Source organism: Myxocyprinus asiaticus, chromosome 48 (genome assembly GCF_019703515.2).
Source record: "Myxocyprinus asiaticus isolate MX2 ecotype Aquarium Trade chromosome 48, UBuf_Myxa_2, whole genome shotgun sequence".
Lineage (NCBI taxonomy): Eukaryota > Metazoa > Chordata > Actinopteri > Cypriniformes > Catostomidae > Myxocyprinus > Myxocyprinus asiaticus.
The window spans coordinates 7,485,140-7,510,193 of NC_059391.1; the positions used below are offsets into that span (position 1 = coordinate 7,485,140).

Consider the following 25,054-nt stretch of genomic DNA (forward strand, 5'->3'; position numbering starts at 1 on the left):
AATAGTACACCACCATCTTAACAACTGTGTATTTGTAAATGATCTTATGTTTATTAGGCAACACTGCTGACTTTGCAGCTTTGCTGAGGATCATGTTAGGTCAAAGTTGTTTCTATTAACTGAATTATTATAAACTTGATCGTTACAGGGAAGAATGTCTTTTCTTGAAACTAACCAAAAAGGCAACAAACCTCATAGTGGACTCATTGCAACAACAATACCCTGTGTGTTAAACAATACATTTGGAGGACAAATGACTCCTAGCTGTCTGTTCCTGATCATATCTGATAACCGCTTGCCCTAATTCTCCTGCTTAGTTTTAATTTACAGACATCTGGAATTTTGTCTTTCTCATTAATCTATTTTAAGCAGTGTAATTGGCAGAGATTGGAAGTGGATATTTCTAGGGGCTTGCAAGCCAGCTGTGTTTAGTGCCTTACCATAAAGAGGGGGAAACGTATGATGATGCCAGGCTTATATATCGTACTTAAGCGCAGTCCCATCACGAGAGGTCTGCCTCCTTCAGACAATCTCCAGGTCTTCACCACTGTCGTATTTTCTAATATAGGTGAGGAGAACCATCTCATTTGTAAATTTATTTCGTATTTGTTTGGCTTCTCATTGCAAGATGCATTTTTGGTTGACTGACTGCTTTTTGGGGCATTATTCCCTGGAATATTATTACAACAAAACTCCTGCTTTGGATTTTATCTTCTTCTTTTTTTTTTTTTTTTTTTTTTTTTTTTGCAATAGGCGATTTCCCCTATAATTTTTTCTGTAAGGATTTTACAGCTTTCTGGATGATTTTAAACCATATTTGTCAAAAGATTATTTCAGCATTAATAATTAAAGGAAAACAGTAATTTTTGAGTATTTTCCACAAATTGTTTAATCCTTATTGTACATGCATTAATATATGTATGTTTTGTTGCTATATTCCCATGCATTTTATTTTCTTGCTGCTGAATTATGACATATGGCATACTCTGCAATGCATGTTAGGCTGGTAATGGCACAAAAAGTAAATATTTTACATTACACTGTCATGAATGTTCGCTAAAAATCCTTGTGGTGACAGAATTATATTTCTACCAAATAACTAATACGTTTCGTTTTTATAGCATATATGTACATGCCAAAAACATCTTTGAAACACCCTAGATTCATCGAATTTGAACACAGGATAAATATCTCTGTTGATTTGCGAAAGGATTTGCAGCTTTTTGATATGCATGTATAGATCCAAAGGCATCAAGATACAACAGATTCACATAGCAGTGATTTAAAAAGCTGTCTGCAGACATGATTCTTAAGGTGTATATTGTAGGTACCTGCATAGATTTTTCCAGAAGCTGGGAGGATAGGATACTGGATATCAGAGAGTGAAATTCACACCCCTGTCGCAGGCTTGCAGTGGGCATGCTTACAAAGACACTTCCAGTTTTGTTCCAAGCACTGGTCTCAAATTAGAAAGGCAGAAAATATAGCCAACACTATATACACTGCCTGGTCAAAAAAAAAAAAAAAAAAAATTGTATACTCTAATATTTCATTGGACCGCCTTTAGCATTGATTATGGCACACATTCATCGTGGCATTATTTCGACAACCTTATGCAACATCATAACATTTATTTGCATCCAGAGTTGCATACATTTTTGGCCGAGATCTTGTATTGACGACGGAAGAGTCGAACCACTCCGTAAAGTCTTCTCCAGCACATCCCAAAGACTTTCATTGGGGTTAAGGTCAGGACTCTGTGGTGGACAATTCATGTGTGAAAATGATTCCTCATGCTCCCTGAACCACGCTTTCACAGTTTGAGTCTGATGAATCTTGGCATTGTCATCCTGAAATATGCCTGTGCCTTTAGGGAAGAAAAAACCCACTGATGGGAAAACCTGGTCACTCAGTACATACAGGTAGTCAGCTAACTTCATTTTATTGCCACATAACGTTGCTGAGACCAATTGAAGCAACCCCAGATCATAACACTGCCTCCAGAGTCTTGTACAGTGGGCAAAAAGCATGATGGGTGCATCGCTTCATCCACTTCCCTTCTTACCCTGATACGCCCATCGCTTTGGTATAGGGTAAATCTGGACTCATCAGACCACATGACCTTTTTCCATTGCTCCACAGTCCAATCTATATGCTCCATAGCAAATTGAAGTAGTTTTTTTCCGATTAGCCTCACTAACAAGTGGCTTTCTTGTGGCCACACAGCTGTTTAGTCCCAATCCTGTAAGTTCTCATCGCATTGTGCATGTGGAAATGCTCTTACTTTCATCATTAAACAGGCGTGAGTTCTACTGTCGATTTTTTACAATGTGACTTCACCAAACATTTTAATGATCTCTGATCATGATCATTCATGCTTTTTTCCGAACACATTTCTTCAGCGAAGGTGACAGTTCACCACTATCCTTCCAGGTTTTAATAATGTGTTGGACAGTTCTTAACCCAATTCCAGTGATTTCAGCATTCCCCTTAGTTGTTTTCTTTGCTTGATGCAGGCCAATAATTTGCCCCTTCTGAAACACAGTATCTTTTCCACGACCACGAGATTCGTCTTCCAATATGGTTGTTTAAGAAATGAGAAGCTACACACTGCATCAGTTAGGGTTAAAATAATTGTTGCCAGCTAAAACACATTAATCATTGCAATAATGATCCAATCATAGGCTCTTAAGTATCTGCTTATTTCAAGCCAAATGACGAAATGATTATTATCTTTTGGCCAGGCAGTGTATGATACTCAGTCTCTCTAACTCACTCTCTCTTTAACTGTCTCTTTGTCTGTCTGTCTGTCTGTCTGTCTGTTTGTCTCTCTCTCTCTCTCTCTCTCACTCTCTCTCTCTCTCTCTCTCATAGACACTGGTGGCCAAAAGTTTGGAATAATGTACAGATTTTTCTGTTTCAGAAGGAAATTGGTACTTTAATTCACCAAAGTGGCATTCAGCTGATCATAAAGTATAGTCAGGGCATTACTGATGTAAAAAACAGCACCATCACTATTTGAAAAAAGTAATATTTGATCAAATCTAGACAGACCCCATTTCCAGCAGCCATCACTCCAACACCTTATCCTTGAGTAATCATGCTAAATTGCTAATTTGGTACTAGAAAATCACTTGCCATTATATCAAACACAGTTGAAAGCTATTTGGTTCATTAAATGAAGCTTAACATTGTCTTTGTGTTTGTTTTTGAGTTGCCACAATATGCAATATACTGGCATGTCTTTAGGTCAATATTAGGTCACAAATGGCAAAAAAGAAACAGCTTTCTCTTGAAACTCATCAGTTAATCATTGTTTTGAGGAATGAAGGCTATACAATGCTTGAAATTGCCAAATAAACTGAAGATTTCATACAAAGGTGTACACTACAGTATTCAAAGACAAAGGACAACTGGCTCTAACAAGGACAGAAAGAGATGTGGAAGGCCAGATGTACAACTAAACAAGAGGATAAGTACATCAGAGTCTCTAGTTTGAGAAATAGATGTCTCACATGTCCTCAGCTGACAGCTTCATTGAATTCTACCCGCTCAACACCAGTTTCATGTACAACAGTAAAGAGAAGACTCAGGGGTGCAGGCATTATGGGAAGAATTGCAAAGAAAAAGCCACTTTTGAAACAGAAAATCAAAAAGAAAAGGTTAGAGTGGGCAAAGAAACACAGACATTGGACAACAGATAATTGGAAAAGAGTGTTATGGATCTTAACCCCATTGAGCTTTTGTGGGATCAACTAGACTGTAAGGTGCATGAGAAGTGCCCGACAAGACAGCCACATATATGGCAAGTGCTACAGGAAGCGTGGGGTGAAATGTCACCTGAGTATCTGGACAAACTGACAGCTAGAATGCCAAGGATCTGCAAAGCTGTCATTGCTGCACGTGGAGGATTTTTCAATGAGAACTCTTTGAAATAGTCATGAAGTAGATTTTTTTTCAAATTGTAATAGTAATTTTTCACTTTATTAATGTCCTGACTATACATTGTAATCAGTTGAATGCCACTTTGGTGAATAAAAGTACCAATTTCCATAAGAGCAAAATCTGTACATTATTCCAAACTTTTGGCCGCAAGTGTATATATATATATATATATATATATATACATTTTTTATAAAGTCAAATAAAAGATTGTGCTGTCTCCAAAATGTTCTCATACAGAAGTTCTTAATTCTTTTTTATTTTTATGGTCTATGCAGGGAGGGGAAAAAACTGGTGGCGAAGATGTCTGAGTGAGTATATCAATGTCTCAGTTATTTATATTTGGTATTAAACAGATGTATCTCTTCCTGTTTTGTTTAATTGTAATTCTTCCTTTGTCTCATTACAGAAAAAAGATGACATCGAGCCGCCGGCACAATCTCAAGGTAAAATTGATGAAGGAGGGATTAAGATTTCGTTAAAGTTGGTGTCTTATCTCTGACTGTTTGCATTTTTGTCTGTGTTTTTAATGGGTATAGTGTGAGCACTAGGGATGGGCGATACCACTTATTTTCTTTTTGATACAATACCAAGGTACTATCCAGCCTATTATTGATTCCAATATTGATACTTATAATTTACAATTTTGTCAGACCTCTTTTTTTGTTTATCATTTAGTAACAACAACTGCAGAACATAACCAATCATTTAACAACTTTTAATTTACAAAGTCATAAGAATTGAAAAAAAAAAAAAAGATTTATAAAAAATTCACATTTACGGTGATGCTCCTTATATCACTTTCAAGCTTATGATACACATTAAATTGTACACTAAATTTGTCAGAGCTGTAGACCTGTGAAAAATTGTGAAAATATGGTAAAAAATGGCAAAAATATAAATAAATAAAAATCACACTAAATCAATAATGAAATCCCTATTTTAAATACACTTTGAGAGTTATTCACTAAGAATAAATTGTTCTCGGTAAAAGCACTGTTTATTTGCACATGTCTGCTGATTCACTGAAGGAATTATGCAGATCAGGCAATGACGTAAACAAAATCTGTGCTGAACACAGTTTGCATGGTGCATCTCGGATCTTTTGGGCTGGATCTAAGTGCTAGGTTATGGAGGATTATCTTTAACATGACAAAAGTGGGCTTGACTTGACTGCACATCTAGATACATCCCAGGTTATTACACTCTTCTCCATCATTTGATCAGTATTTATTGAATTACTACTGCCATCATTAATAGAAAATGGACACAAATGTCTCTTTTAAATAAAACCAGTTTTATTCAGTTTACCGCCTGCTATCCTTGGGCGGTTATAGCATGATGTTTATTGTGCCAGGCAAATAGAACAGTTTTGTGAATGAAGCACAATCTGTAATGAGCCTAGTAAGGGCAGAAACTGTATTTCTATGGATATAAGTGGCATAAAAGTACAGCTCCTATCTACTCGAACAAGGAAACACAAAAATCACAAAATAGAAAACAAGTTTCTCCGCTTGGGGAGGGTATGTGCGGCAAGAAATGACAATGACTTAAAGGAATAGTTCACCCAAAAATTTAAATTTGCTGACAATTTACTCACCCTCAGGCCATCCAAGATGTATATGACATTCTTTCTTCATCAGAACAGGATTTAAGATTTTTAGGAAAGTGTCCAAGGTTTTTAGCTTCATCCAATGCACTATTATTAATTTACACTAATTTTTGACTGTCCAAATAGCATATTTAGGCAGCATCAAAGTAATCCACACGACTCCGGTTGATTAAGAAATGTCTTCTGAAGTTAATCGATATGTTTGTGTGAAAAACAAATCATCACTAATAAAAACATTTTTTTACTTTAAATCAGCGCTTCCGCCACCTCTCTGTAGCTGTATGAATTGACCTAGATCTTGCGTGAAGTATGTTCTTCTTTGGTAAACAGAGCGCAACTTCTGAATTCTTGCGTTAATGCCCCAACGTGATGACGTCACGCGACAGCGACGTGAGGCATTGAGTGTTTACAGGAAGTGATTTTTTTACGTTAATAAAGTTTTAATTAGTGATTATTTTTTCACACAAACATATCGATTCACTTCAGAAGACATTACTTGATCAGCTGGAGTCGTGTGGATTACTTCGATGCTGACTAAGTGTGCTTTTTGGACCGTCAGAAATTGGTGTCCATTCACTTGCATTGGATGAAGCTAAAAACCTGGGATACTTTCCTAAAAATCATCAAATTTTTAATTATCAGCAAATTTTCATTTTTGGGTGAACTATTCCTTTAATTTAAATAGTCAAGACGCAGCGCTATTTCAGTGCTGATTGCTCCTGCTTATTGTAGATTGCATAAGTAAATAAGATGCCTGTTTTTCCGCTGAAATACCACATGCAAAAGTGGTGCAACTGTTTAGTGAATTCGCCCATTATTGTTTATATTATAAAGTGGAGATTGATCCTAAGGAGGACCGGAAGTATTGGTGCTTCAAGATCAATTCACCCATCCCTACTAAGCACAGTACTGTAACTGAATCACAACAATGGTAAGAAATTCAGGATCTAAGTGAAGTATTTTGCACCCATAGAGTTTGGTGCTTGCCATTGCTAAGACTCTTCTGGAGAAAGAAGCTGCTCAAATCATTAAGGACAAGGAAGCTTACCTTGCAGAACACTGCCACCCTCTGTCCTTGCCCGGATCTGCACAGGAACTGCAGGTCTACCACCTCAATCAACATACTATTATACATGTTCAAAAAGTCACAGGAAACATAGCACATATGTTGCCAAGACGTCTATTTAATGTGTGAATTTTCATCTAAAAGATTTTAATCAGAAAGATGAAAAACAGTGATAGATCAGATGGTAATACAATGTTACTTTCAGTGGTTACCATGGTACTAACATGGTATATGTCCAAAAAAATCATGGTAGTATCAATGCTACCATACAAAAAACAAAACAAAAACAAACATAGTAGTTCCATAGTAGGTTTTGGTACTTTGTTAGTGGTTGCTGAAAAGTTCCCTGTCAAATGTTAGAATGACATTCAGCAGATGTTTATGAGAATTTTATGATCTGCCTTTTTAAAGATGTTCCTCAGCTGTTTGTTGCCAAATATGACATTTCACAGACGTCTCGGTGATATACAGGTGCATCTCAATAAATTAGAATGTCGTGGAAAAGTTCATTTATTTCAGTAATTCAACTCAAATTGTGAAACTCGTGTATTAAATAAATTCAATGCACACAGACTGAAGTAGTTTAAGTCTTTGGTTCTTTTAATTGTGATGATTTTGGCTCACATTTAACAAAAACCCACCAATTCACTATCTCAACAAATTAGAATATTTTGACATGCCAATCAGCTAATCAACTCAAAACACCTGCAAAGGTTTCCTGAGCCTTCAAAATGGTCTCTCAGTTTGGTTCACTAGGCTACACAATCATGGGGAAGACTGCTGATCTGACAGTTGTCCAGAAGACAATCATTGACACCCTTCACAAGGAGGGTAAGCCACAAACATTCATTGCCAAAGAAGCTGGCTGTTCACAGAGTGCTGTATCCAAGCATGTTAACAGAAAGTTGAGTGGAAGGAAAAAGTGTGGAAGAAAAAGATGCACAACCAACCGAGAGAACCGCAGCCTTATGATTGTCCAGCAAAATCGATTCAAGAATTTGGGTGAACTTCACAAGGAATGGACTGAGGCTGGGGTCAAGGCATCAAGAGCCACCACACACAGACGTGTCAAGGAATTTGGCTACAGTTGTCGTATTCCACTCCCGAACCACAGACAACGTCAGAGGCGTCTTACCTGGGCTAAGGAGAAGAAGAACTGGACTGTTGCCCAGTGGTCCAAAGTCCTCTTTTCAGATGAGAGCAAGTTTTGTATTTCATTTGGAAACCAAGGTCCTAGAGTCTGGAGGAAGGGTGGAGAAGCTCATAGCCCAAGTTGCTTGAAGTCCAGTGTTAAGTTTCCACAGTCTGTGATGATTTGGGGTGCAATGTCATCTGCTGGTGTTGGTCCATTGTGTTCTTTGAAAACCAAAGTCACTGCACCCGTTTACCAAGAAATTTTGGAGCACTTCATGCTTCCTTCTGCTGACCAGCTTTTTAAAGATGCTGATTTCATTTTCCAGCAGGATTTGGCACCTGCCCACACTGCCAAAAGCACCAAAAGTTGGTTAAATGACCATGGTGTTGGTGTGCTTGACTGGCCAGCAAACTCACCAGACCTGAACCCCATAGAGAATCTATGGGGTATTGTCAAGAGGAAAATGAGAAACAAGAGACCAAAAAAATGCAGATGAGCTGAAGGCCACTGTCAAAGAAACCTGGGCTTCCATACCACCACAGCAGTGCCACAAACTGATCACCTCCATGCCACGCCGAATTGAGGCAGTAATTAAAGCAAAAGGAGCCCCTACCAAGTATTGAGTACATATACAGTAAATGAACATACTTTCCAGAAGGCCAACAATTCACTAAAAATGTTTTTTTTATTGGTCTTATGATGTATTCTAATTTGTTGAGATAGTGAATTGGTGGGTTTTTGTTAAATGTGAGCCAAAATCATCACAATTAAAAGAACCAAAGACTTAAACTACTTCAGTCTGTGTGCATTGAATTTATTTAATACACGAGTTTCACAATTTGAGTTGAATTACTGAAATAAATGAACTTTTCCACGACATTCTAATTTATTGAGATGCACCTGTATGTGTACTTACTGCAATTGTTTAGACCAGTGGTTAATAAAACAGAGAAATTAAGGTTGGGAAACACTGGTTTATACTGATGAGAGAGTTTGACGTTACATTGCAAAAGATAATTAGAGGTTTCATCTTTACAAATCTCCATTTAGGAGCTCTGCAAGAAACTGCACCAGCAAATCGACCATATAGATGAAGAGAGATATGACATGGAGGTCAAAGTGCAGAAGGCAGCGAAAGAGGTATAATAACTTATGAAAACATAAACTATAATGTAGTTTATTTATATTGAGTTTATATATTGGTTTTAGTGGGTTATCTGAGCTCTGTTTTAATCCCAGTTTAATGTGTGACTAGATTGAGGATCTGAAGATTAAGGTGGTCGACCTGATAGGCAAGTTCAAGAAACCCGCCCTGAGGAAAGTGCGTATGTCTGCTGATCAGATGCTTCAAGCTCTGCTCGGCTCCAAACACAAGGTGTCACTGGATCTGAGAGCCAACCTGAAACAAGTCAAGAAGGAGGTCAAAGAAGAGGTGGGTGAAATATGACTTTGTAACCAGCGTTTTGTACTTAAAGTATCCAACAGTTAGTTCCAGTCCACTAATCTGATTGGGCAAGAGGCGTTCCAAGAGTGCTGATATTTCATATAACTGCACAGACACATTTCGTTGTTTGTATCACTCCACTTGTCTAGGCTGGCAACGTTGTATTTCAACACTATGGAATTCTTTTCATTGCCGGAGCAAAAATAAAAAAAATGCTGGCTGAAATGTTAGTTACTAAACTTTGTGATTATAGTGCTGTTGTACTGAATAACAGCACGCATATCAGAATCTTTTATATAATGTATGCCCCCCCCCCCAATCTCTCATGAAATCTTTAAAAAACACATAAAAATGCAATTCACACAATACAATTACCGTACTTGAATGCACCACTTCTATGAGTAACATGTTTTCAATTTCTCAGTTCAAAAACATTTTGATATATTTTTTTTAAGTCAAAAAAGTGGTGTAAATAATCTTTATTTATTATTTCTTAAAAAAAGAAGAAAAAAAAAAGAACGAGTGAAACACTTTTGTTTTAAAATATTAATGATATTTGAAAAACTTTTGTCTTTTAATCAAGACAGGTGGTGTAACTAACATGCAGGTAGCCATTCCATTGTCATAAAAGCACAAAACAGACAATTTTTAAGTTATAAAATTTTTTTTTATTTTAGTATCCGATAAATTTTTTTTTTTTTTATCGATATTTTTTAATTTTTTATGGAAAGGCACCATTTGTTCTTGTTAAATGAAGTAACCCTAAGAAAACGTCATGGTTACTTGTGTAACCTCCTTTCCCTGATGGAGGGAACGAGACGTTGTGTCGTTGTAGTGACACTAGGGGTCACTCTTGGGAGCCCGAGACACCTCTGGTCTTTGATAAAAGGCCAATGAAAATTGGCGAGTGGTATTTGCATGCCACTCCCCCGGACATACAGGTATAAAAGGAGCTGGTATGCAACCACTCATTCAGGTTTTATACTGAGGAGCCAATATAAGGTCCTGCCATTTCAACGGGTAGTTCAGCATTGTGGCAGGAAGGACACAACATCTCGTTCCCTCCATCAGGGAACGGAGGTTACACAAGTAACCATGACATTCCCTATCTGTCACTCACTCGACGTTGTGTCGATGTAGTGACACTAGGGACCCCTAGTGTCGATGTAGTGACACTAGGGGTCCCTATATGAAATGCCGCAATTGGCTGAACTGTGTTACGTGAACTGGTGGTGTGTGGTGGGCAGACTACTGTGTGCCTCACAGCCAGCACACCAGGTGGACACGTAACCTCCCCCAACATAGTTATGAGTGTCGAACGGCCCTTTTTGGGGACAAGTCGACTACTCGAGATAGAGACAGGCTTAACCCAGTCGTGGCCTCTTTTACCCTTCTATTTTTTCCACTCCCTAAAAAAGAAGGGGGATTATCCGACTGGGCCGCCAGGTCTAGTCGGGGGGTGTCCCTCCCAAGGGGAAGACACAGCGGAGACCACACCTCACCCAAAGAGAGGGGGGGATGTTTAAGTGGAAGGATACGTCACATGGTCTTTCCAACCATGTGGAGAGTCTTCAAGGTAGATCCTGCCCAATGGGGAGGAGTTACTACAGACATGGAGACTGGGGCAGAGGGGCTCTGCCCAAGGAAGACGCAGTTTGCCAACAGGGAAACGAATTAGCGGAAGATATATATTGCGTGGGGTTAGCCTTACAGGGAACCACCACATGTGGAGCACCTACCCCAGAACAGGACTCTTAGTTAGCACGTGTACTGGGCCTGCAGTGAATCTCTCAGAAAACTCGACTGCCACAGGGCTCGGAGGAAGTCAACCAGGGAACAAACTTGTGAACATTACTGGGAATTAATGGCGCACGTCTTCAGCTCAAAAGGAGGTGAAAGGTCCTATGTGCAAGCGATACACCCGGCCGGCTATCCCGGGCTTATCCACTTGTGTTGCGTGCCACTACCTGGGATGAAACCGGTTCCACCCAGAGGTTGTAGAACCTTGCAAAGGTGTTGGGTGTTGCCCAGCCCGCTGTTCTGCAAATGTCTGTTAGAGAGGCATCTCTGGCTGGGGCCCAGGAAGCCGCTAGACCCCTGGTAGAATGGGCTCGTAGCCCTACCGGAGGCAGCATGTCCTGGGCGAGATATGCCATAGTTATGGCGTCAATGAGCCAGTGGGCGATCCTCTGCTTGGAGACAGTGCTTCCTTTCCACTGTGCACCAAAGCAGACAAAGAGCTGCTCAGAGATTCTAAAGCTCTGTGTGCAATCCAACTAGATGTGTAAAGCGCGCACCAGACACAGCAACGACAGGGCTGGGTCTGCCTCCTCCTGGGCCAGTGCTTGCAGGTTCACCACCTGGTCCCTAAAAGGGGTGGTGGGAACCTTGGGCACATAGCCCGGTCGGGGTCTCAGGATCACGTCAGAGTAACCCGGACTGAACTCCAGGCACGTTTCGCTGACAGAGAATGCTTGCTGGTCACCTACCCTCTTGATGGAAGTGAGTGCAGGCAGGAGGGCAGTCTTCAAGGAGAGTGCCTTAAGCTCGGCTGACTGCAAAGGCTCAAAGGGGGCTCTCTGTAGACCCTGAAGAACTACAGAGAGGTCCTGTGAGGGAACGAGGCATGGTCTGGAGGGATTCAGCCTCCTGGTCCTCTTAGGAACCTGATGATCAGGTTGTGCTTCCCTAAGGACTTACCGTCGACTGCATTGTGGTGTGCTGCTATGGCGGCAACGTACACCTTCAAGGTGGAAGGGGGCAGCCTCCCTTCCAACCTCTCCTGCAGGAAGGAAAGCACTGATCCGACTGCTCATCTCTGGGGGTCTTCGCATCGGGAAGAACACCACTTAGCGAACAGACGCCACTTAAAGGCATACAGGCGCCTCGTAGAGGGGGCCCTAGCCTGAGTGATCGTGTCTACCACCGCATCCCGTCCAGGAGCCAGACATGGAGATTCCAGAGGTCTGGTCGCGGGTGCCAGAGGGTGCCCTGTCCCTCAGAAAGAATGTCCTTCCTCAGGGGAATTCACCAGGGGGGAGCTGTCGCGAGGAGCGTGAGGTCCGAGCACCACATCTGGGTGCTACCAGGACGACCTGCTCCTCGTCCTCCCTGACCATGCACAGGGTCTGTGCAAGCAGGCTCACTGGGGGAAACGCATATTTGCGTGGGCCAGGGGGCCAGCTGTGTGCATGAACCTCCGCAGGGCGAGCAGAATTGCCAACAACTCGAGGCAGTTGATGCGCCAATGCAGTCACGGACCCGTCCAGAGGCCGGCGGCTGTGTGCCCATTGCAAACAGCGCCCCAGCCCATTTTGGAGGCATCTTTCGTGACCACGACGCACCTGTAGACCAGTTCTAGAGGAACACCTGCCCGTAGAAATGAGAGGTTGGTCCAAGGGCTGAAAAGACGGTGACAGACCGGCGTGATGACCACGCGACGTGTCCCATGGCGCCATGCCCATCTCGGGACTCGAGTCTGGAGCCAGTGCTGAAGCGGCCTCATATGCATCAACCCGAGCGGGGGTGGCCACCGCCGAGGATGCCATATGCCCCAGGAGCCTCAGAAAAAGTTTCAGTGGAACCGCTGTTTTCTGTTTGAATGCCTTCAAACAGGGCGTGCTCGTTTGTAAGGCATGCCGTCAAGGAGACTGAGTCCAACTCCACACCGAGAAAAGAGATGCTCTGAACCGGGAGGAGCTTGCTCTTTTCCCAGTTGACCCGAAGCCCTAGTCGGCTGAGGTGTGAGAGCACCAGGTCCCTGTGTGCACACAACATGTCTCGAGAGTGAGCTAGGATTAGCCAGTCATCAAGATAGTTGAGAATGCGAATGCTCACCTCCCTTAACGGGGCAAGGGCAGCCTCTGCGACCTTCGTGAAGACGCGAGGAGACAGGGACAGGCCGAAAGGGAGGACTTTGTACTGATATGCCTGACCCTCGAATGTAAACTGCAGGAAGGATCTGTGTCGAGGAAGGATCGAGTCATGGAAGTACACATCCTTCAGGTCTATCGCCATGAACCAATCTTGATGCCGGACACTCGCCAGAATGCGTTTTTGCGTCAGCATCTTGAACGGGAGTCTGTGTAAGGCCTGGTTCAGTACTCACAGGTCCAAGATTGGCCGCAACCCACCGCATTTTTTCGGTATGATGAAGTAGGGGCTGTAAAACCCTTTCTTCATCTCGGCTGGAGGGACAGGTTCTATCGCGCCCTTCCGAAGGAGGGTAGCGATCTCCGCACGCAAGGTAGTGGCACTTTTGCTCTTGACCAAGGTGAAGTGAATACCGCCGAACCTGGGCGGGTGCCTGGTGAACTGAATCGCGTAGGTGAGTCGGACGGTCCGGATCAGCCATTGCGATGGATTGGAAAGCGCAAGCCACGCGTCCAAGTTCCGTGCAGGGGGGCCAAGGGGACAACGTCGTCGGACGTACCGGCAGGTGGGTCCTCGCGGCGGGGCGGAGCTCAAGGTGCCACACCACGTCGTGGCTGTGCTGAGTCTAGGGACATTGAAGCACTTACCTGGCTCCTTGTGTCCACCCCCGGAACAGCCTGGGACGGGGGAGGAAGAGGCCTGTTCTCGTAACCCTTGGAGACTGCCACATCGGGGGTGGCTGTGTGCCATAGCTGAGCGCTCAGGGGTGGAAAGTCCACCGCTGGAGCGCCAATCCTGCAAGAAAAAACCCGTGGACGGTAGTCGTGGTGACTTGCTGAATTGTTGGGTACCGCAGCCATTTGGGCATGTGGCGAAATCAAACAAAAAGGCATCAAAAGATTTTCTGCCCAGCCCTCCATCGGGGGATGGAGTGGTCTTTTTACCAGCTCCAAGTGAGTGGGTTCCCTCATCTCTGGGTCGCCCGTCTCAGGGGTGCTTTGACGACCTCCGTGGGATCTTAGGCGCCGGCTGTGAGACGGGTGGCGTCTGCTTCCTGCGGTGGGCTCCACGCCGGGGCCGGGCCGAAGGGGCAGGCTGCGGCGGAGCCGGTGCAGTCACCGCAAGGGGACGCCTTTGGCGACAAGCAGACGGGGTGCGGGATCTTGAGCCGCACCGGGGCAGGATGTGCCGGATTGCCTCCGTCTGCTGCTTCACCGCCGAGAACTACTGGGCAAAGTCCTCGACGGTGTTGCCGAATAGGCCAGCCTGGGAAATGGGGGCAGCAAAGAACCGTGTCTTGTTGGCCTCGCCCATCTCGACCAGGTTGAGCCAAAGGTGGCGCTCCTGGATCACTAGTGTGGCCATTGTCCGCCCGAGAGACCGCACCATGACTTTCGTCGCTCAGAGAGTGAGGTCGGTCGCTGAGCGCAGTTCCTGCATCAAATCTGGGGCAGAACTACCCTCGTGCAGTTCTTTCAACGCCTTGGCTTGGTGGACCTGCAGGAGAGCCATGGCGTGCAGGGCAGAGGCGGCTTGTCCAGCAGCGCTGCAGGCTTTAGCCATCAGGGACGACATGAGCCTACAGGGCTTGGACGGGAGCTTAGGGCGTCCGCGCCAGATGGTGGCGCTCTGCGGGCATAGGTGCACCGCGAGTGCCTTATCCACCGGGGGAATCGCCATATAGCCCCTGGCCGCCCTGCCATCGAGGGTAGTGAGAGCGGGGGAACTGCGGAATTGGGGCCGGGCAGTAAAAGTTGCCTCCCACGATTTCGTCAGCTCCTCGTGCACTTCCGGGAAGAATGGCACTGGAGCGGGGCGTGGCTGCTTTGAGCGGCGCCGCGAGCCCAGGAACCAATCATCAAGCTGCGAGGGTTCAGGGGAGAGTGGAGGGTTCCACTCTAACCTGACGCTCATGGCCACCCGGGAAAGCATGTCCGTCATCGGCCTGAGAGTGGGCAATCGTCCCCGAAGGGGGAAGCCCAGCTGAGGCTTCTGCGTCCGACTGGACAAGCCCGCTCTCCGATGCTGCGCTCAAGAGCTCATCATCTTCGCAGGCTCTGAACAAGAAGCCAGACTCGCCGTGAGACAAGCCGGCGAACTCATCCGGAAGCCCGATTGGGGCAGACGAGTTTGCTGGGGAATGGGAGGTCTGCAGGGGGATACCCGGCAGAGACAATCCCTTTGGGCTCCCCAAATCGCCCCCAGTGCTAGCCGCGCTGGCCGCCTTATACCTGTAGGTAGAAGGACCGAGGCGGGGAGCCTTTCTTACTAAAGCAAGCAGCGACCGCAACGTTGCCTTGGTCATGTTCTCGCAATGAGAACATGAACCATCCACAAACACTGCCTCCGTGTGGGTTGCGCCCAGACACAAAAGACAGCGATCATGACCATCCGAAGTTGAGAGATAACGACCGCAACCAGGAATAACACACAATCGGAAAGGCATCTTTAAAAAGACGCGTCTTTAAAAAGACGTTCCGTGTGTGCCGCTCTTTTAGAGAAATATATACTCTTTTAGAGGAAAAAAGCTCTTTCAGAAAATATACTCTCTTGTTTTTCTGCCGAAGCGCCCAGGGGCGTTCTCTGCAGTGTACCAGTGCAGAGGAGGGAGAAGCCGCTGAAATGCGCCGTCAGATCCAGCAGAGGTGAATGAACAGTAGGATTCAGCTCAATGAGCATGACCGTTCGGCTCTGAAGAGAAAATCTGAATGAGTGGTTGCATACCAGCTCCTTTTATACCCGTATGTCCGGGGGAGTGGCATGCAAATACCACTCGCCAATTTTCATTGGCCTTTTATCAAAGACCAGAGGTGTCTCGGGCTCCCAAGAGTGACCCTTAGGTGTCACTACATCGACACAATGTCGAGTGAGTGACAGATAGGGAACATCTTGATATTTGACACAAAAATGTATTATATTTGTAAAAAATATTTTTTTACCTTTTAAAAATATGTATGAAAACTTTTTTGAAACTCACATGTTTCCAAATTGCAAGGAAAGTATTTTAATTTCACTTTTCATTTTCATATATATATATATATATATATATATATATATATATATATATATATATATATATTAATGTATGAAATCAACATGGACAAAACATTAAATTTTTATGAACTTGACACATGTTTTAAACAATTGTTTTTTAAAGAAATGAATGAATGTGAATGTTTCATTTATATATATATATATTTATATTTATATAAAAGGTTTCTCATTTGGATCATCTCTGACAACCTTATTCATCAGCGACCCATGACTGTTTGCATGAGTCTTTAAATGGTGGTATAAATAAAAAATTATCTAGAGTAATGGTGGTAGATATAAAATGAATCTCATATTTGTCTACTAGACTATTCGTCCTTCACACTCAATCTCTCTCTGTTGTAATGCAGGTTCAAGAAGTCGACTGGCGTAAGAACATTGAGGACAAGGCCGGTATGGATGGCAGGAAAAAGATGTTTGAGGGCGAGGCCTAAATTCCGTTTAATCGTAGGAATTCTTCAGAGCCGTGCAGTCTTTCATCTTTTTGCAATAGTTGCATGTTTTTTCTGGTGTCAGTGCCTCAAACCAGCATTTGTTTTTAGCAGTATGTATGTCCTGAAAGAGAAATCTGTATTATTGCAGAGCCACTATCATTAAATAAATGCTTTTGAGAAAGAACTCTTTCATGTTTGTTTTTTCCCCCAACTAATGTTGGTCTTTAACTTGCTTCTACTCTAAGATGACTGGTTCTAAGAGTGTGTGAACAGCTACTTTTTATGTTTGTTAAGAAAGCAAATTTTTAAAGACAGTAGTGTCTCTATATGACCACAAAGGGGTGCTATCTTTACAACAGAAATTCCTTTCTTTCTTTTTCTTTCTTTCTTTCTTTCTTTCTTTCTTTCTTTCCAATTTAAATTTAAAGAGGTAACAGCTTACCAATGTTATCAATATATTGTTGGTACACAACACATAGAAAAAACCGTGGTGGCATTTCATCTAATCTTTATGAAGGCCTCTTCTTTTGCTGCATGGTGAGTAACCTACAAATATCTTTCATGTTATTTTACTTAAGGACAGTATAACTCTCTCTAATCTTTTTCCAAACTGTTGTTTCTTTGATCAGATATACATTAATGTTGTTGTTTTTTTCATAAATGATTGTAATATCTATTAGTGTATTCATCATTGCTTCTGTCATTGCACACAGATTAGAGTTGTCTTGAAGGAAGGGAAATTTACGAGTCTTGCCGAGAATGGACTCGGATATTTCAGGATCTCGCTGGCCTATTGGTCTCGGGTTGAATCCACTTCCATAAACAGGACTCTTAAAACCTGCTGAGCCATCAGAACACAACATATATATCCTATTTAATTTGTTTCTCTCTGGGGCTCACCATTCTGTCCAGTTCTTCTTCCAAGTGTGTCCTGCCCTCTTCTCCTCTCATAGGTGAGCTTCAATGCACTTTCTATCTGTATGTACAAGACAAAGGCATGCATATAAATGTAAACATGCATGCAAGGATTAAGAAGAAGTACAAAAGCAATGGCAAAAGAAAAAAAAAAAAGGCAAAGACCACAAAAGGTTCATTAATTTCTAGGTAGAGATCATTTTAACAGCACAGAGGCTACATACTGAGACCATTTATTGTGACTGTTGATTTAACTGCATGCATTTTTTCCATTCTGTGCACACACATATTGTTTATTGTTGTTCATGAGCAGATACAACTTTGTTATACTTCTAGATTTCAGTTGTGTTCTTTTCAACAGTTATGAATTTCTTGGTAAAGTTTTGATTCATTTTATTTTTTTAATTGTAGTTTTTGGTTTTATTTGTTTTCTGTTGTTGCCTTTTGTGAGCTTATTTTTAGACTAAATATAATATTTAAATTTGAATTATAATTAGTTATTACTTATTTGTTGATTTTATGCATTTCTTTTTTTAATTCATAGTTATTTGAATTCTTCTGTATGATTTTTTTTCATAAAAATTTTGTAAAGAAAAATAATCATTCAAATATATCTATTTTAATCTGCTATAGTTCACATGCCAGTGTACACTGCATAAATAGCATTGTATTTGACTGAAGACTCAATAGAGTTTACCTTGCTACCATAATGCTAGCTCCAATAATGGGTCAGATAAGTGTATAGTTGCCATAATAATGCCATAATATGTAAATAAGATAATTGCCAAATTAATTTGTCTAATGGCCTCTGAATTCAGCATCTCTGCTGTCATGATCATTTTACATTTTATTGAACTTTAAACTTTATAGAACATTTTATCTAACTGATTTCTATCCTGTGCAGGGTGAGAACACAATAAACCGCCAAGATGTCAGAGTAAGTATTCTGATTCATGTGGGGTTGTAATGGGTTCTTTATTGGTTTATGTAAAAGCCTATAGGCTGCGCATGTCATTGTAGTGGTGTAGGTTCAATTCCTTGAATCTTAGTTGGATTCAAATGTTTGTTTATAGATAGTAGTTATGGTCAAGCATTGTCTTGTTTTATTAGTTATCCATATGACTTCTATCTAAGTGTATCAGTGTATAGAGCTTCATCTCATGTTGGATGTATCTTTTTATTTTTTTATTCATAATAGAAAAAAGATGACCTCTAGCCGTAGGCATCATCTGAAGGTGAGATTAAACAATTAACATCTACAGAAATTTAAAAATGAATTTTGATAAATCATACAGCTTGTACCAAAATGTAGCCTCAAGTGCTAAATTTTGAAATATGTGTTGAAAGTGTATTGCTTATTGCACTTACACTAGTGTATCTCTCTGTGTTCTTAGAGCCTGGTGCTCTCCATTGCCTTGGAGCTGCTGGAGGCTGAAGCCAAACAGCTGGTGGCCGATAAGGAGACTTACATGAGCGATAACTGCTCATCTCTGGATCTGCCTGGATCCGTGCAAGACCTGCAGGTCTGAATGCAATACAAATCAGGAGCTATTAGATTAAACCACAAACACATGGACACACTTAATTATTCTTTATTATTACTATTATACATTTCAGAACAATGTACATTTGTATGTTGGCATGTGGAACACATGCAATTCTTTGTAATATATCAGATATCCACTGCATATCTGGACTTGGTTTTGGTTTTTACTCTATGGAATCAGAAAGTCATTAAGTAGTGGCTTTACGTTTTGCATTTAATGTAGGTTTATTGTTTTAACTGTCATGTTTTTCCCTCCCAGGAACTGTGCAAGAAGCTGCACCAACAGATCGACAAGGTTGATGAGGAGAGATATGACATGGAGGCCAAGGTTGCCAAAGCAAACAAGGAGGTAAAGACGATAGGCGTTTTGCCACCATCAGGGACAAAATGGTTCTCACAAGTGACCAATCATGAGTCGCCAAGTCACTAAAGCCATTCTACCGGAACAGTTCTCTGTCCAGAGTACGGTTAGTTAACCATACTGAGAAATTCGGGCCAGGAACGGTTTGTAATCGTACTATACCAAACCATGTTCAAGTGGAAGTGCGACTGGAACAGTTACTCTCCGTGCTCAGAAAAGTTCGGCTCAATGGTAGAAAGTCACTTCAGAACTCATTTATATTCATTGACTGATATATCAACCATTTGTAGACCACTACATCGACACAATGTCGAGTGAGTGACAGATAGGGAACATCTTGATATTTGACACAAAAATTTATTATATTTGTAAAAAATATTTTTTTACCTTTTAAAAATATGTATGAAAACTTTTTTGAAACTCACATGTTTCCAAATTGCAAGGAAAGTATTTTAATTTCCATTGCAATGGACCGATAGCCGTGTCTACTTGGCCTTTAAGTTGTAGTGGTAGTTTCTTTAATTTCCAAAATGTACCCACATCCTGCAAATTGCTTTTTTTTTAATTTTTTATTGTAAAATCTTATAGTAAATATTGCATAAAATAAGTGTCATTTTAGCTAATTAGTGCATTTGCTAACATTAAATTGTATTATGTACTGTATATATCTGCATTACATATCAGTCATCGGCCTCCCTGCTTTCTAGATATGTAATGGCGTTGCCAATTGAAAAATCCATAATGGTCGACCACTATTAATTGGTGTTATTATGAAGCTAAAACAAGATGCCTTCCTTTGACGTAACAGCAGTGTTATCACTTGAATTCATGGCAACAACATTTTTAAAAGTAGCGTAACACAAAAAAGTTTGTTTGCGAATGGTTTACGTCCTTCATGCTCCATCACTGACACCATCTATTCACTGATTTATCTATCCATTTACTTCCCCAATCAGATTGATGATCTGAAGATTAAGGTGGTCGACCTAAAGGGTAAGTTCAAAAAACCCGCTTTGAAGAAAGTCCGAATGTCTGCCGATCAGATGCTTCAGGCTCTGCTCGGCTCCAAACACAAGGTGTCACTGGATCTGAGAGCCAACCTGAAACAAGTCAAAAAGGAGGTCAAAGAGGAGGTGAGTTTCAGATTCATAAATATCCCATCTCTTTGCTTTATCAAGCATTGAAATTGCATTTTGAGACCTTTGATCTCATTTTAAGCACATTGTATTCATGTCTCATTTATTTTTGTGTTCCACAGTCTGCAGAACAAGTCGGTGACTGGCGTAAGAACATTGAGGATAAGGCTGGTATGGATGGCAGAAAGAAGATGTTTGAGTCCGAGGCTTAATATGTGTTGTGTTTATTCTCTCATATGTCTTAAATTGTCTCTGGCAAACATCTTTTATCCTGTGAACCTCCCGTTCTAATAAAACCTTTTCCTGGACTATTTTGCACATTTTACATGGTCATTCACAGTGTTGCATGGCATTAAAGATTAGTGTGTACGTTATATGTGCCTTTATGTTTTTGTTCACAACAATTAGAGTTCAGCAGTTCTGAACAGCTTAGCGATAGCATTAGCATGTAGGTATGCTTCAATAAAATGAGTTTAATAAGGTTTAAGATTTAAGTAAGACATTTTTCAGCAGTATTTGTTTACATTTGATGAAAGTTCCTGAATTATCAAAGCATCTTACTACAGTATTGTATTAAACACCCTTTTAAAAACAACTGTGTCTGGATCATGGTACATTGATAAATACCATTCAAAAATGTCCGTAATTTTAATGGTACAAGACTGTAAAAATGCTACAGTAAAAAACGTAAATTGTTTAACGAGTAGTTACCATAAAATATACGTAAAAATGTTTTAATATATTTAGAAAGACAATACTGTAGCTTTACGGTAAAATGTAAATAGAAATTTTTTAGATGTAAAAAGTATGATTTTCCCATATAATTAACGGTAAAAAGTTATGTTTAACAAGAGAGTACATGTACTTTTTACGGTAAATTATTGTTAAAATTATGGTAAAAACTGTAATCGGGCATTCCCAGAATTCCCTGCGTGACCCATTACATTTCATTATATTTTATGGGAATAGTTATGTTTCTTCTTATTTTTAATAACAGTTATGTACTTTGGTGTGTTCTATGTTATATTTGATGTAGTGTAGTTAATGTTTATTGCATAATTTTAATTTCACATGTGTTACCCTGATGGTGTTTAGTGTTTGTGTGAGTGACACTGAGCACTGTCGCTACATGTTTATTGGTCATTGCTCCTGGAAAGGACACTTTATGTCTTTATGTCATCATGTGCCCTTCTGTAATTACCACAGTGACTAACAATACATTATAAAGTGAAAAGCAGATTTTTACAGCTTCAGAAGGTTAACATATTAAGTTTATCATTTAATAATATAAACGACGGTACTGCACCATAAAATATACCTTAAAAACAACAGTTTTAAACTGTAAAATTAACAGGTTGTCTGTAAAGTTGTTTACATTTTTACTGTATTTTTTCACATAATTATTCTGGCAACCACAGCTGCCAGTTGTTGTTTTTTTTGTTTTTTTTACAGTGTTGTACTGAATAATTTCCATTAATGTGCCATGATATTTACATGGTTTTTCAAGATACTTATGAAAATACGATGTAACAGCACCATGTCCCTGTTTTTCTACTTTTCAGTATATGTTACTATAAACATTAGTGACAACACCAGAGACTTTTTAGCCCGAGATGGAGCACTTAGATTAAAATGAACAAGAGAAATTGGAACACACAATATGGCGGATGTACTGAGGAAGTCTCACTTACAGGTAAAAGAGCCAATCACATTTTAGATACAGACATTGCCTGTGAGTTAACAGTTATCTCGAACTGTTTTTTTTTTTTTTTTTTTTTTTTTTTGCGTGATCTGAGCTAACAAAGCACCATTTATAATATTATTGTTATAAGATTTTACTGCTGATTTGAAATATGTTATTTTATCATAATCTTGACCAACCATTTAAGAGATTTCAGTTCTTCCCCATTTAAGTAGGCAGGAGTCATGTCAACTTGTATGTCGCTTGTATCCATACAAAATAGCTGCCCAAGAGCATTCCCAAGATGGCCGGCCAAGTGAACGGACTTGCTTTGAAAGTGATTTTGATAATAACCTTTTTAATTAAAGATTGTTAGTTTCACCTTTGTTTGTGTGGAAGTAGGGTTTCCATACTAAAGTTTAGTATAGACCTGTGCTTAATGAGTATGAACTGGGCAAACAAAATGGACATTCCTTTGTGTTTTTTTGTATATTTGAGATTTCTAAGTTACATTAGCCAAGTAAATCATAATCACTCTCTAATCAGGGACTAAACATTTATGTAAATATTGATGGCTGAGAAAGCAATTTACTAATATGCATATTACAAAAAGGACTGGTATATTTGATCACTTTAATGGTATCAAATGGTATAACATGATACTGAATGATTACCATATTCAAATACCATGGTATTTACATAATACGCCAAGGAACTACTACAAAGAATACCTACGAATGCAATCATTTTATCATGGCACATGTCCGAAAAACTTGCAATTGCCATGGTAACATGAAAACAATAACAAAACAAAACAGGGCAATACCATGGTAATTTTTTGTTAGTGATGCAATAACTGATTACCATATTTTAAACCAACACTATAAACCTATACATTATGTTACAGTTCAGAAATGGAATCATAATAGCCCTATATCTAAATTATTGACATTGTAAAGTGTACAGTGTTCCAAGGATATCAACAAATGCACCAAAAGCATAGTTCTAATTTTTTTTATCTTATAAACAAATAAATAAATAAATATCTTGGAAAAGTTTGAGAGATTTGGATCTTCCTGCTATTGAAAATCATTATTGGCCATTCTTATAACCTTGTTTTTAATGATGAGATAGTCAGTTTACACTGTAACTTCTTACATAGTACATTATAATATTACAATGCATTACAATATTGTAATACAGGAAAGTAAGTATTTACTTCCAGATACAAATCAACAAGCACAACCTTTATTTGTGTTTATTGCACAAAAAACCCTGTTTATATGTTTGCTTTGTTGTAGTTGGGTGTATTAATATTGGGAATGCTATTTTTCAGTTGGCATTAGTATAATCCACCACTTTTGTGGAACATTTTGAGTTAATATTTAGGTTTAAAAATGTAAACTCCATTGTCATTATCTTAAACTCCTAAGCCATCCATGTCTCTTGGCCATAACCATTTCCTTTCCCTCAAAGACAACACACCCCCTAACCTGAAACATTTCTTCATTTTCTGTCCAGGAACCTCCTGTACTCTCACTACAACACTCAACCAATTTCAGGCTTGCACTTTCACACCCAGCAATCTCATTTTTTCTGGTTCCAGGGTATCCATGGCCTACATGTATGGTCGGGGCTGTCTGTATATCTAATAGCCTGTGTGGTCCTTCCTTGTTCAGAGTCCCTCTTAGGTTTCTCCAAGGAGCTCAAATGTTCAACTGATGAATCGACTTGCTAAGTATGTCTCCTGACCCCGCCGCTCTGAATGCAAGAAGATGCCAAACTATGTTGAGGGCACATCATTTCCAAAGACACTTAGACACCCTGAAACCTAAAACAAGGTTTACAACATTTGGAAAATGGCCACCATAGGATCTGGTCTCCATTGGGACCATTAGGAGAACTGAATTTCAATTTAAGAAGAACAGTTTTATATGTTTTTAGCATTGTCATCCACATGACAGCAAAAAACAAACAAACAAACAAACAAACAAACAACAACAACAACAACAAAGTTTTAAGTCCTCTTTTCAAATAAAAATATCTGAACATCCTTAAAATAATATATATTTAATTGAGTAGCAAAATTATATAAGATATTGAGTCTTGTTGTCAGAGAAATCTTACAAAATTGAAGGAGGTTTATGCTTTAAACAAGACAGAACTATTTGCCAATGGGGTAAGAAAAACAAAGGCACAATTGCAGTGTACGATCAAGTGCAAAAGGTCTTGTTTTCTATATGCATATGCATATAGTGTATAGGTGCGAATGGTAAGAGGTTGCATTGGCTGGGTCTGGTTTCCTGGGGTGCCTGTGAAAAACTGCCACATTGCTATGTCAATAATGTCATGACCCATCTGTGGTCTCTGGCCTTTTTCAGTCACATGAACTTTTGAGAAACAGCTGTCTTTAACTCAGCATGGCACATACACACATACAGCCAATACATGCAACCCACAGTTTTAACACAGGTCCTAAACAGCTATCACATAGAAGTTTTACTCACATAGTTTGATTGTGATATAAACGAAATGTTGCTAATTCTTACAAAGGAAACTGACATTAGTTTATAGGTTTGATTATTAATTTGTCTGTAGAGTCAAAAAATAAGAACTTTTATGATTCCCAAAGCAGATGTTATTAGTGGTGCTTGGTTAGGTATTATTATTGCTAAGTATTAAATTATTATTTATTATTAAGTATTAAACTTTGACATGACTTGTTGAGGAAAGGTATGCTAATTCTTCTTTACGGCGATTTCTGACTGGTAGACGATGAAATGGCAGAAAAAATATTTTTGATGGACGGACCTGAGCCACAACGGACCTGACATGAACACACTGAAGTACAGAGTTAC

At 40.3% G+C, this 25,054-nt stretch overlaps 2 protein-coding genes across 2 annotated transcripts; both read left to right on the forward strand.

The window, feature by feature from the left end:
• The first annotated feature begins 472 nt into the window (after nt 1-472).
• LOC127437285 (troponin I, fast skeletal muscle-like) lies at nt 473-16,741 on the forward strand. The gene is made up of 7 exons (XM_051692122.1): nt 473-568; nt 4,221-4,253; nt 4,352-4,388; nt 6,528-6,656; nt 8,806-8,895; nt 9,011-9,187; nt 16,474-16,741. Exons 2-7 carry the CDS (start codon nt 4,246-4,248, stop codon nt 16,555-16,557), a joined length of 525 nt encoding a protein of 174 aa, XP_051548082.1. The 5' UTR covers nt 473-568; nt 4,221-4,245; the 3' UTR covers nt 16,558-16,741.
• An 81-nt stretch (nt 16,742-16,822) lies between these two features.
• Nucleotides 16,823-21,011, forward strand: LOC127437284 (troponin I, fast skeletal muscle-like). The gene is made up of 7 exons (XM_051692121.1): nt 16,823-17,510; nt 18,377-18,409; nt 18,671-18,707; nt 18,867-18,995; nt 19,278-19,367; nt 20,336-20,512; nt 20,638-21,011. Exons 2-7 carry the CDS (start codon nt 18,402-18,404, stop codon nt 20,725-20,727), a joined length of 531 nt encoding a protein of 176 aa, XP_051548081.1. The 5' UTR covers nt 16,823-17,510; nt 18,377-18,401; the 3' UTR covers nt 20,728-21,011.
• Nucleotides 21,012-25,054: the final 4,043 nt, after the last annotated feature.